The 18,936-nt window shown below is 38.6% G+C and overlaps 1 protein-coding gene across 1 annotated transcript in view; it reads left to right on the forward strand.

The window, feature by feature from the left end:
• Positions 1-13,459: 13,459 nt before the first annotated feature.
• Positions 13,460-18,936, forward strand: part of slc18a2 (solute carrier family 18 member 2) — a 52,715-nt gene continuing 47,238 nt past the window's right edge. The window contains exons 1-2 of the mRNA XM_057849247.1: positions 13,460-13,602; positions 13,679-13,858. Coding sequence (XP_057705230.1) covers positions 13,726-13,858 — 133 coding nt within the window. The 5' untranslated portion in view covers positions 13,460-13,602; positions 13,679-13,725. The remainder of the gene's footprint in view (positions 13,603-13,678; positions 13,859-18,936) is intronic.

Genomic DNA, 18,936 nt, shown 5'->3' on the forward strand with positions numbered 1-18,936 from the left:
TATATGTTCTTGTGTCATTGAGTCATGTGATTATTGTTGCGACCGCTCATTGGTGAAATTGGTCGAGCTACTCTTGGCATGACTGGCAAAAAATAAAAAATCTATGTTGTAGAAAAAAGAGGAAAAAATGTAAACTCTTGAGGAGCCAAAAGTTGCAAGAGTAGCATTTTTTTCTTCACAAATCTACACAAGTAAACGTAAACAAGTATGGCTGAGTAAAACTACTCTTGGAAGTACATTTTTCTCAAAAAGTCACTCAAGTAAATATAACGGAGTATATGTAGTGCATTACTACCCACCTCTGCCCTGTCATCACTCAAAATTAATATTTCAATATCTATAGAACGATAGCAGCACAAACAAAAGCATTTTAAGCACAAACGGTTGACACCATTTTTTGACATTTTTATTCAAAATGTTGGGGGCAGGTTGACCTCGGATTGAACTATAAAATTATATATTAATATTTCAAAAACGATAGCAGAACAAACAAAACTTTTTACAGCACAAACCGGCACAAACATCGCACAAACAATTGACTTATTTGAATAAAAATGTACATCTGATGGGGGGCCAACTTCACACAGGTTACCTTCAGGAGGTCTCAGTCGTCACGCTTTTGTGGCAACTTCGAGGATTTTATGCAGCCAGAGCCAACATTACGTGCGGTATCAAGAAAGAAAAAAAAAAAAAGAAGAAGAAGAAAAATATGGTTTTGTCTTCACCTGTCCACCCGTGGTTTTACTTGTTGATGACCTATAAGTCACATTCATGCCGATATGCGTTCATATTGCACGGATGTCGGATAGTCATCAGATTATCCACATACAAATGAGCCCAGGTCGAATATGAAAAAAATTGGAGTTGCATTTTTCATATTGCATGACAAAAATGGGCGAATAAATCAGAATTTGCCTGCAGTGTGAAAGTAGACTAAGTTCTCTAATGTTTGAAAGGCTCAGAATGTTAAAAAGTAGCCATGTCTCATTAGGGATGACCATTTATCTCAAAGCATGAGGAAAAAAAAAAAGGGGGGGGGGGAAGTCTGCATGTGCAAAATGCATTTACCTAACGGGATATTAAAGAATCATCTGGGTATCTTGATAGAATATTTGTCATATTTCTCTGCCTGCAAGATACTGTTTGTCAATCTGTTTTTCCACTATCCTTGTATCTCCTTTGGTTTTTACTTTAAGGTGTGGTTTAACAGAATCAAAAGTGCATGTCAGAGGCGTCTGACTGTCTGCCTTTGCTGATTCCTATGGGTAGTCTCACCTGTTACCTATTGGACTCCATCTCATCATTCCGCAAGTCCTTTGTTCTTGTTATTTTATTTGCAATAGGCTGGACTCACACACAAAATCTTAATTCGCTTTTTGTGTTGACAGTGATGAACGACTAATGGATTCATTTGGTTTTATGTTGAACATATCCTAAACAAAAAATCAATTGGAGTATATATGGAGTATATATATCATATATTCATTCCTCTTCCAAACCACTTATCCACACGAGGATCAAGGAATGCCGGAGCTGATTCCAGCGTCAGAAGTAGTACAAGCGCACGAACTTGTAGTACATAAGCACACGTACTACACGTACTACAAATACACGTTTGTACTTGTAATACAAGTACAGTGGGGCAAATAAGTATTTAGTCAACCACCAATTGTGCAAGTTCTCCTACTTGAAAAGATTAGAGAGGCCTGTAATTGTCAACATGGGTAAACCTCAACCATGAGAGACAGAATGTGGGAAAAAAACAGAAAATCCCATTGTTTGATTTTTAAAGAATTTATTTCCAAATTAGAGTGGAAAATAAGTACTTGGTCACCTACAAACAAGCAAGATTTCTGGCTGTCAAAGAGGTCTAACTTCTTCTAACGAGGTCTAACAAGGCTCCACTCGTTACCTGTATTAATGGCACCTGTTTTAACTCATTATCGGTATAAAAGACACCTGTCCACAACCTCAGTCAGTCACACTCCAAACTCCACTATGGCCAAGACCAAAGAGCTGTCGAAGGACACCAGAGACAAAATTGTAGACCTGCACCAGACTGGGAAGACTGAATCTGCAATAGGCAAAATGCTTGGTGTAAAGAAATCAACTGTGGGAGCAATTATTAGAAAATGGAAGACATACAAGACCACAGATAATCTCCCTCGATCTGGGGCTCCATGCAAGATCTCACCCAGTGGCGTCAAAATGATAACAAGAACGGAGAGCAAAAATCCCAGAACCACACGGGGGGACCTAGTGAATGACCTACAGAGAGCTGGGACCACAGTAACAAAGGCTACTATCAGTAACACAATGCGCCACCAGGGACACAAATCCTGCACTGCCAGACGTGTCCCCCTGCTGAAGAAAGTACACGTCCAGGCCCGTCTGCTGTTCGCTAGAGAGCATTTGGATGATCAGGAAGAGGACTGGGAGAATGTGTTATGGTCAGGTGAAACCAAAATAGAACTTTTTGGTAGAAACACAGGTTCATGTGTTTGGAGGAGAAAGAATACTGAATTGCATCTGAAGAACACCATACCCACTGTGAAGCATGGGGGTGGAAACATCATGATTTGGGGCTGTTTTTCTGCAACGGGACCAGGACAACTGATCTGTGTAAAGGAAAGAATGAATGGGGCCATGTATCGAGAGATTTTGAGTGAAAATCTCCTTCTATCAGCAAGGGCATTGAAGATGAGACGTGGCTGGGTCTTTCAGCATGACAATGATCCCAAATACACAGCCAGGGCAACAAAGGAGTGGCTTCGTAAGAAGCATTTCAAGGTCCTGGAGTGGCCTAGCCAGTCTCCAGATCTCAACCCATAGAAAATCTGTGGAGGGAGTTGAAAGTCCATGTTGCCCAAGGACAGCCCCAAAACATCACTGCTCTAGAGGAGATCTGCATGGAGGAATGGGCCAAAATACCAGCAACAGTGTGTGAAAAGCTTGTGAAGAGTTACAAAAAACGTTTGGCCTCCGTTATTGCTAACAAAGGGTACATAACAAAGTATTGAGATTAACTTTTGGTATTGACCAAATACTTATTTTCCACCATGATTTGCAAATAAATTCTTTATAAATCAAACAATGTGATTTTCTGATTTTTTTTTCCACATTCTGTCTCTCATGGTTGAGGTTTACCCATGTTGACAATTACAGGCCTCTCTAATATTTTCAAGTGGGAGAATTTGCACAATTAGTGGTTGACTAAATACTTATTAGCCCCACTGTACGTGTACTTGTAGTAACCCAGTGTATTTTTTCCCCAATGACATAATTTACCCAGCACTGGGGGCAACTCGTGCCACAAGATCATTTTTCCCCCAAAGTCTTTTTTCCACACATTGCTCTTTCATCAGCCAATGTGATTGTTTCCGAGGATTCACCAGATTTAAACTAAAAGTGCACATGTCAGTGGAAGGCATTGCTTTCATCCTCTTTCTTTAAAGACACTTAGTAAAAACTCGATTACCTCAAAAAATATATATCTGCATTTTTGTTTTTTCATATTTCAATTAAAGCTGAGTTTATGTAATAAAGCGCACCAACGTTTATGGAAATGTTTTTGAATCAAACTGCAGTAACAATCCATGAACACACGATGGTGGTGCAGTAACATGGAAGTCAAATGAGCGCTTAGCTGATTGTATAGATAAATTAAGGAATTTTCTGCTTTATTTGCACTAAGAGGCCCATGTCGCCTGGTGCTGAAGCAGGAGAATTAAGTTCTAATATCGAATAATGCGGCTGTGATTTAATAAAAGCTTTTTTTCAAGCATTGGTAATGGTGGTGATACATGATACTGAGGTTACTCTTAAGGAATATTAAATTTGTCAGTATGTATGATACCTATTTAAATTAACACGGTGAATTTTAAATTATAGCTTCACCACCCCCAAAACATCCCGTTTTTTTTTTTCTCTTAACAGTGGTCAGCACTAGACTTCAAGAATTTTTGGGTCACCCTGTATTTCTGGATGTATGCAGATGCCAAAGATACATGTAAAAACTTTAATCAAGAAAACAACAATTTAGAAGACTAAAAAACAACATGTTGATACTATTAACATGATTAATTAACACAGCTTTTTAACAGACAGTGACAAATTATTTCTGCAGTCACTGGTGTGATTTACATTGCAATATGATTTTTATGTTTGTCCGAATAACTGATCAAAAACAAACGTTGCTTTTCAAAACTGATATGACATTTTCTGTCCGTAGTGCAGGATAAGGTGGAGAACAAAAAAGCAGGAGAATAGATGTTCTTTCAGGCTGTGTATCATAATGTTGAATTCTAATACTAATACAGTAAAGTGTTCAAGACCCACATTCTTCATTCATCAAACCCTCAAATAACACAATAAAACAAATAGCAAATAAATAACTAAATGATCGCAAAGTGATTGACTGTCCACAGACGCCTAGAATTCCCCATAATTAGCCTCGTTTGTTGAATTTTTATAATTGACCAACTTTTAAGTGGCGAGCTGTTCTTTTGAAGTTTGCCAATATTTTCTTTCAACAAAACTTTAACCAAAATGTATCTGCCGTCATGCAACTATGATCAATGGCACGGGAAGTGGGGTGCTGAGGGTGCTGCAGCACCCCTGGTGTTGGTGAGGAAAAACTGCTTTGGTTGATTTATTTTTGATGATTAAATATACTGTATGTTTTTCTTTTTTTTTTTTTTATGACAATAACATGGTCACCACATCTTGTTTGCAATCAAGTAAAGTTGGATAACGTGCTATTGGGACAGAAAAGTTAACTGTTGACAGAGGAGACATTAACATGGCCCAAAAACGAATTAGCGATTTTTTTCTTTACAGAACAGCGACATTTTATAAAATTCAATTTGAGTTCGAAAATGAAGATGATTATGCTAGTTTATATTAGTGCCAAGCGAGGAAAATTTTGCTGCAGGTTTAGACTATGGAGAACTTCTAATAGTTCGCATTGTGGCCCTATTATTGTTCGTTGTTGCTGTCGAACTGCAACCGTGCAGAGCGCTGTTGGATATTCGTGTTCAATTTATCTGAGCGTTGTTAAAAGTGCGTGTTAAACCGCGGCTTATTGCCTTTTAGTTGTCAAACATGTTTGTGTGTCATTGCTCCTTCTAGTTGTGGGGATTTACATTATAATACACGGGCGCTCTTATTTCCAATACAAAAACACACACTGTTGGTGAAATACAACGCTGTCTTTGTAGTAGCCCAGTAATAATATGTAAACTATGCAGCATGCGTTTGTTCTGCCATTGTGCACGCCTTGTATGGAGAGAAAGCGTGAGCATGACATATACCGAAACGGCTGTTTTTAGATGGGAAAAACAAAATAACATCCTCAGCAACCCCTGCTGTGAGTGACTTCCAGTAGTCCGCAGGTTAAAACTTACCAGACTTATGTGATTTCAACTTTACAATGCATATCGTCTCCAGTTTTTTTTTTTTTTTTAATACTGTTGACTTTTGTTACCGTAGAGCAGGTAGCACTTCCACACGCGAGTAAGAGCGCATATACACACGAAGAAGCGAGTTAACCAGTTAAGTGAGTGAGAGGCCAAAGGTTGGAAGCCTGCGCTCACATTTGTTGCTTGTGAAGCATCCACAGAGGAAACACCTGTATGTAACACATTTGGTAGTGTTTATTGTGCCTTTTCCTTCGGGCGAGTTATTGTGATTGTTTTGATGCCGTGCTGACGTTAACCAATAGATGCTAATCGTATGTGTGGATTGTTATTGGCGTATCAGCAGCCAGTTATAAACTCAATTTGGAATTGCTGTTATTAAAGATGAAATTGCCTAAATTTTATTTTTGTTTTAGTTTTGTTCTGCAAGTGTTGATGTCATGAGTAGCTGAATAAAGTCAGCAAACAACACGGACTTCTGACATCGTCAGTTTGGAGCTTAGCTCACTGTCTAGCGAGGACAGTACAATGACGTATACTACATGTTTTTGTATAGTTATTTTAAGATTTGGGGGGTCATTTAGGGCTAATTAAAGGGTTGATTCTGACTGACGCGGAAATAGAATAGAATAGAATAGAATAGAATAGAATAGAATAGAATAGAATAGAATAGAATAGAATAGAATAGAATAGAATAGCCCTTAATTGTCATTATACAGTCGTACAATGAAATTGTGGAGCTTCACTCTTTACAGTGCAAGTTACGTCGATAGCATATGAACGGAACTCGTTCGTAACCGGAGGACTACCTGTACACTTTCCTCCGTTTTTAATCTTCATGCAAATTTTGGCTTTCTAAACCTTTCACACTCATAACTCATTAGTTGCCATTGAGGGCACTAGAAATCCACTCCATTTTGACTGGGAGGGGAATAATGAATGTTCAAAATCAAAATAGGAGAAAGCTTGAAATCCGTACTTTCGACAAATCTTGATGGTCATGTTATACGCCACATGATTGGCCATAGCGCACAGAAGGTGACTTGCGGATCCAAGTTTGAGTGTGGTCAAGTAAATGTAAATTAAGTAAATTCTTCAAATATTATTCTTATTAATTAAAAAAAAAATCACTTTTCACATACAAAAAAAATAATTAAAGGGTGATGGATATCGGGCGGGCCGGCTCTAACAATGAGAAGTCCCTTTGTTTTTGTTTTTTCAGGGAGTTGGCAACCCTTGACAATCTGTTCACAGGTAGCATAGGCGTGTATCAATGTATTTCTTGTTGTTGTTTGTTCTTCTCCTCTGCCGTCTGCTTCCTTCCTTTCTGTCCCCACGTAGCCCCTTCATGCTCGCTGCTTTCTCCTAGTAAACAGAGGTGGGTAATAACGCATTACATGTACTCCATTACATTTACTTGAGTAACTTTTTGAGAAAAATGTACTTCTAAGTGCAGTTTTACTAAGCCATACATTTTACTTTTACTTGAGTAGCTTTGTGAAGAAAAAACGCTACTCTTACTCCGCTACTTTGGGCGGCACAAAAGTCGTTGCATTTTTCCTCTTTATTCTACATATTAGATTTTTATTTTTTGATAGTGATACCAAGAGTAGCTCTACCAATTTTACCAATGAGACGTCACAACAATAATCGCATGACTCCATTATACCAATCACACGTAAGTTTGCCGTTCTATGATCACGCCAGCCTGTTCATTCACTTCGCGTATTTAAAGTAAGGCTGTCAAAATTAGCGCGTTAACGGGCGATAATTAATTCTTTTAATTAATCACGTTAAAATATTTGACACAATTAACCAGAGGTTGAGCTAGACTTTTTCGTTGTCTGTCATTTTGACTGACAGTGTCATAAAAATCCGGTCATAATCTATTTTTACAGTCACTTACATTTTTAAAATGATAATAATGACATATTCAATAGTATTTAGTTTTCATTCATTTTTAATTAATATTCTGTCCGAACAAGCTTAACAAGAGGCAAACAGACAGCGGAGTGCACCAATCAGCGACGGGCAGACGTGCCGTTAGCAAAGCGACGAGGGCAGGACGAGGGACTTGCGCGCGGAAGTAAACATATGAGGAGAACGGAGTTTATTCAACATGGCTAGCGCGAGACAGACTGTTGTCAATGTCTCGTGTCGATGTGTTTTAGCTCTTTTAAAACTAAATTTACCGCGGATTGGAACATATTCTCGGCTCTCCCGCCATCCGTGTTGTTGTAGAGACGACTTTCGGCGCGCAAGAGTGACGTTGCTCTTGAAAAACACGTCACGCAAATAAACAAATCTGATTTGTCGATTGATTTTGTACCTACTCAAGAGGCTGTGTCCCAGACTTTTCTCTCAGTGTTTGAAAAATACAGGAAGAACAGTCAGGCAGTGCCAGGCAAACACTCAGTTGCCTTGACATTTTTCCAAGTAAGGCCAACAACGTCATCCATCAAGAGAGACAATGGCTAATTAATATGCTCACTCGCCACCCTGTGGTCTGGGGTGTGAATTGCAACCTGTCAAAATGACGGATGGACTTAAGTTTTTTCCGTCACCGTTTTAAAAAACCGGTCAACGACGGAAAATATTCGGTTAACGCGACCCCTGCAATTAATGCACATGACCCGCTCAAACAGATTAAATGACAGTACAGTGTCATGTGCACTTGTTACTTGTGTTTTTGGGGTTTTGTCGCCCTCTGCTGGCGCTTGGGTGCGACTGATTTTATGGTTTTCAGCACCATGAGAATTGGTGGTGCTGAGCTACTAGTTTATTTTTTGTTTGAAAATTTTACAAATTTTGTTAAAACGAAAACATTGAGGGGTTTTAAAATAAAATTTCTATAACTTGTACTAACATTTATCTTTTAAGAAATACAAGTCTTTCTATCCATGGATTGCTTTAACGGAATGTTAATAATGTTAATGCCATCATGTTGATTTATTGTTATAATAAACTAATGCAGTACTTATGTACAGTATGATGAATGTATATATCCGTCTTGTGTTTTTTTTTTTTTTTTTTTTACAGAAAAATATGGCATATTTTATAGATGGTCTGAATTGCGATTAATTGCGATTAATTAGGATTAATTAATTTTTAAACTGTGATTAACTTGGCTTAAAAATTTGAATCGTTTGACAGCCCTAATTTAAAGCACTTTAAAAAATTATTAAATTATTATTTAATAATAAAATAATAAAATTATTATTAAAAATTATTAAAAGTATTTGATATTCAGCACCACCCTCAACATGACTCGAAAGAGAGGATTTTAACCTCTCTCCCAATTTTTATTTGGCACCGATTGACCACGGAAAACTGGAGATATGATTCATTTAAGTTTTATAATGGGAACTGTGAAGGAACTATTCACTATTATATATATATACTATGAACTATTTTCTCCACTAGAGGGCACTCATGCTCTTTAGACGATCAATGCATCATTTCTGTCTTTTTTTTTCCTCTCGCCAGAATTCAATGATTTATTATTATTATTATTATTTCTTTGGCTTAATTTGGTTATGTAATGAGTTGTTGTACAGTAGAAGCTTAAACAAAAATGTAAGCAATTACTCACAATGTTACTCTTACTTGAGTATTTTTTTCATCAAATACTTTTTTACTTGTACTTGAGTACATTTTTTTGGATGACTACTTATACTTTTACTTGAGTTATATTATTTTGAAGTAACGCTACTCTTACCTGAGTAAAATTTTTGGCTACTCCACCCACCTCTGTAAATAAAGCATAACGAGAGGATATCAAACTGCAATGTGATACATTAAAACTGTTCAGACCATAAGGACACTCAGATTCCTATTCTCCGTGTCTAAGCCATAGGCGGAGTTTGACTTTTGTGGCGGGGTGGCAAAACATGTTGAATGCAGTGTCAGCAATAAAATTTACTTACAAGATATATGCTCAGATAGTAGCTTAGCCTATGCTCGTACATACAGGCATCCCAACTGTGTGTGTGTGAGCGCACACCTTTTCTGTCTTACTTAAGGAGAAGTAGACGCCGCATCCTTTTTGACTAAATATTTCAATCATAAATATTCATAATAATATGTTGAAAATGAGGTGGGGAAGTGTTTGTTTTGTTTCCCATTTTTTAGGGGAATTCTAAATCCGGCTGCTTAGGAAAGCTATGCTTGGCCAATATTGTTGTCCTTTGAATATGGTACGACCGGTGTGGGCTTTGTTGTACAATCAACGTCTTTAGTGTAGCAAACTGAAACTCCGCTCAATATTTTGGCGGTGCTCTCCGGTGTTTCATTGTCGACATCTTCAACCCTTGGTTCTCACTCAGTAGTTGTCGTCGCTTTTGAAAGCTGTGGTTTGAAAAAATGACAAATATCCATCTTGCATCTTCAGTCCTCAGAGGGTTTTGGCTAAGCAAAGCAAATGAGGTGCTAGTCGCACGATCTGTTTGAAAAATAATTTTGACCCATTATGAAAATATATATATTTTTTGCTCTATTTATTCATTTTTGTTGTTTGTTTTATTCCTTTACAGCTTTTAAAGACATTTAACCGGCAAAATCTTAATGGCGTATCGCACGCATGCTATTTTTAGACCGTGACGTCGCATGGTAAAGCGGAAGTAAAGCCGAAGTGGGACATTACAGACCCGCCCTCACATAGAAACCATGTTAATTGTGCTACTTTTCTCCGGTAATCTTTCAAAAACAAACATGCCGATCACACATTGCTTTTTTGGAACTTGTAGAAACAACTCTAGACATTACGACATATGAAGGATGTTTTCTTCATACGTTTCACGAAAAAAAAAAAACTCAAAAAATGAGAAGAAAGAATCAACTTGCACGGACTTTTAACACCAGCTCGGTGTATTCATTCACATTTCATATGCAGTAAACATTTTGTTGGGTTGGCATGGTCTTTTAGAGGACAAATAGGTAAGCCAATTTGATATTTTTAACTTATTTTTTAGCGTGACTTTGTGCCGTGCTGCTTTTGTCTGACAATGACTGACCTGAAAATAATTAAAATGGTATCTGACTGCCACTGTTACCTTTTCTGTTGTAAAAAAAAAAAACAACTTTAGTAAGGGGGAAATATAAATAAATTATACTATTAAGATTTGTTATCAATGAAAAAATTAAAAGTGTTCATTGGCTGTCACTGAGTAGCATTTGCCATCGCTACGCAAAATATAAATTACCCCCAAGAACGGTCAGAGACGTAGGACGATCAGAGGATATAATATATAGGAAAGACTGGGCTGGTGGTAAAGAATAGCTTGTTGAAACAGGATAATGTCATTGTCAGTCGTGTAAGAAAAAGGTGTCGATAAAAAAGCTAAGGCTATGCTAAGGTCAGCCCGTTTTTTTTGTCTTTTTCAGCCCTCGACACTCAAGCCATCTCTTTAACTGAACATTTTTATGTACTTACACATTTTTGCAAGTGAATTTGTCATCAGGGACATCATTTTCGGAGAGATTTGGTAGGTTTAGCTTTGTAAACATCTCCTTCGTACACGATTTCCATTCATTTCCTCTTGGGGAAAAACGGTGGCGTTTCCTCCCTTAGCAACAGTAGCTAACGTCATAAATATTAATGAGCGGAAGTGACGTGTTGCTTGCGGTACGCCATTTGAAATCCATATATAGGAAAGTCAGTTGCATGCAATGACATTTTCGGCCAGCAGGGGCTGCGCCCCCGGCCCCCCTTAAAGTGCCTGTGACACGAAAAAGCATTTTGTATTTCATAATACACGCGGTATTTTATGCTCCTGAATGAAATGGACCGCTTGGATGTGTGTGGAAGCGATTGCTATATTTATTTAGTTTTTTTAATCCCGCGCCATGAAAATGAGTGACTTCCGGCAACAGTCTCGAGTTGAGAAAGAGGGCACTGTGACGTGTACGGAGGAAGGAGTCCTCTTCACTATACAGTCATACTGTTGTATAAGAAGGACTCATTCATCTGATTTAGCAGATTAATACGTTTATTTTTCGCATCACGCCAGCCAAACGGCTGTAGAAAAATCTTGCTGTACGAGGAGAGGCATGTGCACCTTTTTAGGGTTTCAAAAGGTTCAAATTCACCGGTGGATATTGGCAAAAACAAGCCCTACTACTGTGGGACCATGGGACTTACGAGGAAGTGAGTAAACATCGTGTTTTGTTTTATGTCAAATACTGGGATCATTTTAATATGTAGGTGGCTTGCATTTTGTGGCTGACATGCATGCGGGGCGGCTATTTTTTGGCACAACCCCGGCTGCTTGTCGCATATCCACCGGCCGGGAGAGCACTATATTCGGCTTATTGTGCTCATTGCCCGGTGTGCTGTCAAATTTTCCGACCGATCAGAAATTGCAACTTTGAGTTAAAAATAGCCGCGAATACAGTGATTACAAAGTAAACACTACAAACTTTCTTTAAATAAAGGACTACTTACGTTTGATCATGAATTGGCATGTAAATGTTCAGCGGTCATTGTCCAACTGCTTCCTCGGCGAGCTCTCCTGTCCATATTAGCAGAGGAACGAGCTGTAAATTGCTCTCCACCAGGCGGTTTGCCGATCGGCGAAGACAATCTGATGTTGGTAGATTGTTTTCTTATTGGAGATGAAATGCATGTGTGGCAGTTTAGCATTTAAAAAAAAATTTTTTTTTTACATAGCGTTTTGACAGTTGCCGTCATATTTTCGGAATCAAAGCACCGTGTACCAGAACAGCATTCCAGCCCTGAATCTTATACCGGAACTGCGTTCCGGCCCTGAATCTTATACCGGAACTGCGTTCCTGACCATTCTGGCCCACTTTCAACACTGGTGTATGGTCTAAGCAGAGGTTGCGCAAGACATTTTCGTTGTCTGTCATTTTGACTGACAGGGTCATAAAAATCCGGTCATAATCTATTTTTACCCGTCACTTAAATTTTTAAAATGATAATGATGACATATTCAATAGTATTTCGTTTTCATTCATTTTTAATTAATATTGTAACGCTTGCTTGGCGGCGAAAAATTAGACACGGAAGTCGTGGTATTTTTCTCCCTCTTTTTACCCTGCTTACCGCCAACAACACCAACAAAACAACAACTCCGCCCCCAAAGAAAAAGAGGCAACTATATCGACCCCAATCACCAACGTCACACAATGATCTTAATTGTGGTTGTCAGCCCAAAATCTTCTAAATATATATTAAATGCATCTTACCAGATATAAAATGACTACTACATAGTCTGTGGTGATCTTTTGGTGCCCAGATTTCTTGTCGAATTAAGGCAGTCCATCTAGCTCTCCTCTTCGGGTCTCTCAGAATACGGTAGAACTTCAAGTCTCTCCGTCTATCTTCTCTGTTACTGCAACCAACCGCCACACACGCCTTCACCATTTCGATTGTTAACGAGCAGAAAAACACGCCATAATAGGAGGCATGTACGTAGCGGTAATGTGTTAACACGACGAGCTGACACACAATATGGCGGCTCCAGTCAGGGGGGCGGAGTTGTGACGTCATGTGATTGAGGTCTATACACAGGCGGCAATCTAGTCCACCAATTGGATGACGCGCTGGCACACCGGGTGCACCAATAAGAACCTCGCGTTGATGTGTCAATCACGGTGCCGCCACCAGACCCCGGTGACGCTACAATATTCTGACAGAATAGCCAACGACGTCATGCATTAAGAGAGACAATAGCTAATTAATATGCTCACTCGCCACCCTGTGGTCTGGGGTGTGAATTGCAACCTGTCAAAATGACGGACGGACTTCAGTTTTTTCCGTCACCGTTTTAAAAAAACGGTCAACGACGGAAAATATTCGGTTAACGCGATCCCTGGGTCTAAGCAGCCGAAGAGGACAGGTTAAAATAATAATAATTATTATTATTATTATAAGGGGAAAAAAACTACATCTGCGAGAGTTGCATCATCATGTTCAATGAGACAGTAAAGTAGCCGCTCTGTTTAAAAAAAAAAAAAAAAAAAGACTGAATGTGACAGATCCCGTGCGTTTGATGATTAATTTGAGGGTCCGGCTGGCTTGTCTGTAATGTACTGTTAGCAAAAAAAAAAAAAAAAAAAAAGTGCGCCTCTTGCGTGCTGTATGACGTCAGCAGCTAGTAGAAAGAGTCAGCGCATCAGTCGCTGCCCGGTCTGCCAGGCTGCCGCTGACCTCTGTGCATCCCGGGTAAGATGGAAATCTTCACGGCTAGTGTACTCCGCTAGAGCGCTTTTCTGGGTCTAACCACTTTCTTTCCGCACAGGACCACCTGTTACCCCCACGGCCAGCTTTTTTGACGGAATTAACACCATGGGGAGACTAGACGACTTCCGCCAGTTTCATTTACTCAACTGGCTAAGAGAGGAAAGGCAGTCGAGGAAACTTATTCTCTTCATTGTTTTTGTGGCTCTCTTGTTGGATAACATGCTGCTCACCGTGGTCGGTAGGTGCAAATGTTTTTCGCACGCCTTATTAGGCGCAATCGGTGATTTAAATGCTCACGGGGCGTTTTTAAGGATTACGGGGGTTCAGAATCACGCGTTTATTTATAGTTACCAGAATAAAGTGCAAAGGTCACACAAAAAAGGCAGTTTGACAATCTAAAAAATATATTCTAACGTTATCTTGAGCGTGATCTTTCAGATGAATATATTTTCTTTCTGTACGAGGATTAAAAAAAAAACAACAACAAAAGATTTATTCTACTATGTGTGTGTGCATATCCCACGTATTCTTTGTTGTGCTTTAAACCCTTATATATTTCTCCATGATTGCAAATATGCATGTTGATGTTTGTTGTTGTGTGTCAGTGTAAAATAAATTCATATTAATTTATTATCTATAAGCCTATGTAGATTTGTGTTTTTTTTCTTCTTTTTTTTCTTCTTTTAATATCAATCTGTTAAATACTACACGTTCCTTAAAACACAGCGATAATCAAAAGATAAATACATTGTGTTTAAAAGGCAGTGAAGCAGTAATATGTCTGGTTCCCAGTTGAGAGGTCCCTGATTTTGAATCTTGGCTCACGCCCTGTTATGTAGAGTTTGGTTGGTATGCCTATCTGGAAGGCAATGGCGTAGGTTTGGTGTCAATATTGGTAGGGACAATATAATCATGCATAATCTGCATGTACACTTTTTTTGCTAGGGACGGGACATTAATAAAACACATTGGGTGAACGGCGGTCAGGGCTACATATCTTATACCAATAAGAACCTAATTAATTGATAGGCTAAATGATTAATGCAAAATAAATCTGTATTGACTTATACTAACTTTCTCACCACAAATTTACAGTATAACGTCTAAATCTAATTTTTCTTAAATCTAGTCGAATAATTTTCTTCATCTTGTTTTGAGTGTTAAAGGCTAGTAAACAGATTAATGCGTCAGGTTCTTCCACTTACTTACAGTAAATATTACTATTTGTTCTTATTAAGCCCATGCATCAAAAAGTCGGTCATTTTTCACTGAAATCAAGACAAAAAATGCTTTAAAATAATGTTTTGAGCATATATCTAGCTGAATGTCAATTCAACAAGGGAATTTGTTGTTTTTTGTTTTTTATTTTTTGCAATGCATACAGTATGTATTGGTTCAGGTGATACACCGTTCGATTCAAACCTTTGTTTTCAAATACTTCCAGAATAAATGTCTGGATTTTATAGCAAATTTAAATTGTATTATTTGAACACAAATTATATTAACATACACAAGAAATACAAACTTGTCAATCATCTCTTAACTATCCAGGAATGTAAAAAATATATATAAACATTTGTCTTAATGCCACACAAAATTGTCTGTCTAAATAAATTAAATATAACAAAAAAACTTCTTAGTCAGGGAAAAAAATATATAAAAATGGAGCTTTCAGGTAAAACCCTACTGCTTTTGTCCACAAGTACAGCCAAACTCAACAAAAAATGAAAGCTCCTTTGTGCTGCATTAAGACCACATAAATAAAATAAAAATGAAAACTGGGCAGAAGGGGGTAAACCTTGGTTAACTACATTTCTTACAGTTTAATTTATGTTAACAATAGAAAATATCCAGGAAGATATTTCTCTCAAAGCTGCGTCCTCCTCGAGTTCGAGAAATTCACACAGATTAATGTTATGCTAACTCTGATGCAGGTTGGACTTTCAGTAGCCAAATTAGTGTTATGTTTCCCATCTACACAACATTTACATTTTTACGTTACTTACAGTGGCTGCTTCTAAACTTGTAATATCCCTCGTCTTCGAAGGAGGCGGAGGAGGCAGCGTGTTGTATTTCTTTCTTTGAATGTGTATGTGTGTGTGTGGGGAGGGGGGTTAAGTTATCAGCCAATCAAACGTGCATTTGAGGGGGAAAAATGGACTGGCGCATTCAGCAAGTGAAAAGGGGTCAATGTAAGTCTGAACATAAATAAAGTACTGTAATTCACTTAATAATGGTACGGTCAATTCTATCCTTACAACATATGGGAAGACAATATAAATTACCTATATAACTGAAGTCATTATATAATGCAAATAAGGTTGCTTAAAAGTTGGTGGGGACAATTTGACCATCCTGAAAAGTTGCTAGTGTTATGTCCCTACCGTCCCTATGCAAACCTACGCCCTTGGTTTAAAAGCATTGTGGAGCAGTAAAATGTCTGCCTCCCAGGTGAGAGGTCCCTGGTTTTGAATCTTGGCTCACGCCCTCTTATACTGAGTTTGCTTGGTATCCCTATCTGGCAGGGGTGGACTGGAACCAAAAAAGGGCCCTGGCTTTTCTGTCCTGGGCGGCCCAACTTGTGTTACTGATGGGACAATAAGAAAGAGCGTGGTGATTTGTGCCTTTAAAAAAAAAATAATAATAAATAAATAAATCTTGTAAATGAAGCAACTATAACCTCATATCACATACCTGTCAACCTTCCCCATGGAGGCCCTTATGCCCTAAAATTGTATCCATCCAACTTCACAACCACCTTAAATCAAACCATTTATATAAAATTTCAATCCGGTTTTCGTCCATCCCACAGCACCGAGACAGCGCTCATCAGAGTCACCAATGACCTTCTGATGAGCTCTGACTCCGGTTCTGCTTCTCTCCTTATCCTTCTCGACCTCTCTGCTGCATTTGATACTGTGATCATCCCATCCTCCTTCACCACCTCCAACATGATATCGGTATCTGTGGCACTGCCCTTCAGTGGTTTAATTCATACCTCACGGGAAGGACCGAGTTTGTAGCCCTCGGGGATGCTAAATCCCGCCCTAACACTGTTATCTGTGGAGTCCCCCAGGGCTCTGTGCTCGGTCCAACCCTCTTCACCATTTACATGCTACCCCTCGGTCGTGTCGTCAGCAGGCATCGAATACAATTCCATTGTTATGCTGATGACACACAACTATATTTCAAGGTCACTCTGTCCTCCACCCCCTCCTCCTCTGTTTCTCAACTTGACTCCTGCTTGGAGGAGATAAAGGCTTGGATGAGTGAAAACTTCCTGCAGCTGAACAGTTCCAAAACAGAAGCTATTCACATTGGTACTACTTACCAGCTCCGTTCCGCCCCCATTTCCTCAATTCCCTTTTTCGGCCACAAATTTTCCTTCTCCACTTCTGTGACTAAATTGGGAGTCAGGTTCGACCCCCATCATAGCTTTAACAATCATATCAATTGTATTTTCAAAACCTCCTTCTTTCACCTCCGCAATATTGCCAAACTCCAGCCATCTCTCTCCCGTCCTGCTGCAAAGAGACTTGTCCATGCCTTTGTCTCCTCCAGGTTGGACTATTGTAACGCACTCCTCATCGGGATCGCTGGCAAGAGCCTACAAAGGCTCCAGTATGTCCAAAACTGTGCTACCAGGGTCCTGATGAGGATGCGTAAACACGAGCACATCACCCCCATCCTTCACACCCTACACTGGCTCCCTGTTCACCTCCGTATTGAATTCAAAATCCTCCTTCACACCCATCACTGTCTACACGGTATAGCCCCCACCTACCTCACCGAACTCCTCACACCAAATACTTCAGCCAGAACCCGGTCAGGCCAACTGCACCGTCTACTCCCGCCCAGGACTCAGCTCAAGACTATGGGCGACAGGGCCTTTGCAGCTGCTGCTCCCTGTCTGTGGAACGCCCTCCCAGACCACCACAGAGCCCTGCAGACAGTGGATGCCTTTAAAAAAGGACTAAAAACTTATCATTTTAAAAAAGCTTACCCTGGCTAATTTTATCTTATTTTATCTGATTTCTATCTGATTTTTTCTGTGTTTCTGTCTATTTTTGCTTTTACTCTTTTATTCTTAGTCTTTTTATTTTTTTACATGGTAATGTGCACTTTGAGATTTGTTTTTCAAATGTAAAGTGTGTTATAAATAAAATGTATTATTATTAGGGCTGTCAAACGATAAAATTTTTTAATCGAGTTAATTACAGCTTAAAAATTAATTAATCGTAATTAATCGCAATTCAAGCCATCTATAAAATATGCCATATTTTTCTATAGATTATATATATATTCTGTAAGAGAAGCGTCTACTTTTTCCAAAGCTAGACAGCTAGTGAACGACGCCTTAATAATCAGACTTCTTCCTTTTTCATCTGATTTATAAATAAAATGGCCTCAAACCATTGTCCTCTTTAGACCGTCATAAAACTACAAAAAAAAAAGTACACAAGCATTGCATTAGCAACAACGTTAGCTTAGCACGCTATACAGGTTCACTAAACATAAAAAAAAAAGTGTCTCATACAAAAAATATAACATTTCGCTTACTAACATAATATGTACATTCTTTACAACAACCATACTTACGGACAAATCTTGTCCAAGGATCATATAAGCACAACATTACAACGTAGGCGTCAGCCTGAGACGTCGTGCAGCCATATTGAACTGGCAAGAAAACAATAAACCATGTCGCAAAGCGACCACAAGAGTTCGCTGTTAGACAGCACAAAAAGCCTTGCTGTAAAACTTACCAAAAGGCAGAATACTGTCTGAGCGGGACATGTGCGTTAATTGCGTCAAATATTTTAACGTGATTAATTTAAAAAATTAATTACCGCACGTTAACGCGATAATTTTGACAGCCCTAATTATTATTATTATTTTTATGAAACATCGTTTTTTTTTCCCATAAAACTTAAAACTGGGATGTTGCTACCGTATCGTAGCTTGTAGACTGTTTTCCCGTATAATAGTTACTGAATGTATTATCGTTTAAAAAGATTGTGAAAATTGCGTACAAAATATGGGCTGGTGGGGGAAAAATGTGACTATGGTCATAGTGCAATAATAAATTGGGATTTCAAATCTTTTCTTCTTACTGTATCAATTGATTAGTCATGCACTACTACAGTTTTATAATGTCCTAGAAGTCTTTATTAGGGGACCTATAGCAGATATGACATTAAAATGGGATTAAATCAATTACTTCATTACAAATATATATATATATTTTTTAGTTACCTGACAGCCCTAATATATGTATACATATACACTAATGTTTTTAGAAATACAGTAATTATA

This window comes from Corythoichthys intestinalis, chromosome 10, assembly GCF_030265065.1.
Source record: "Corythoichthys intestinalis isolate RoL2023-P3 chromosome 10, ASM3026506v1, whole genome shotgun sequence".
Taxonomy (NCBI): Eukaryota; Metazoa; Chordata; class Actinopteri; order Syngnathiformes; family Syngnathidae; genus Corythoichthys; species Corythoichthys intestinalis.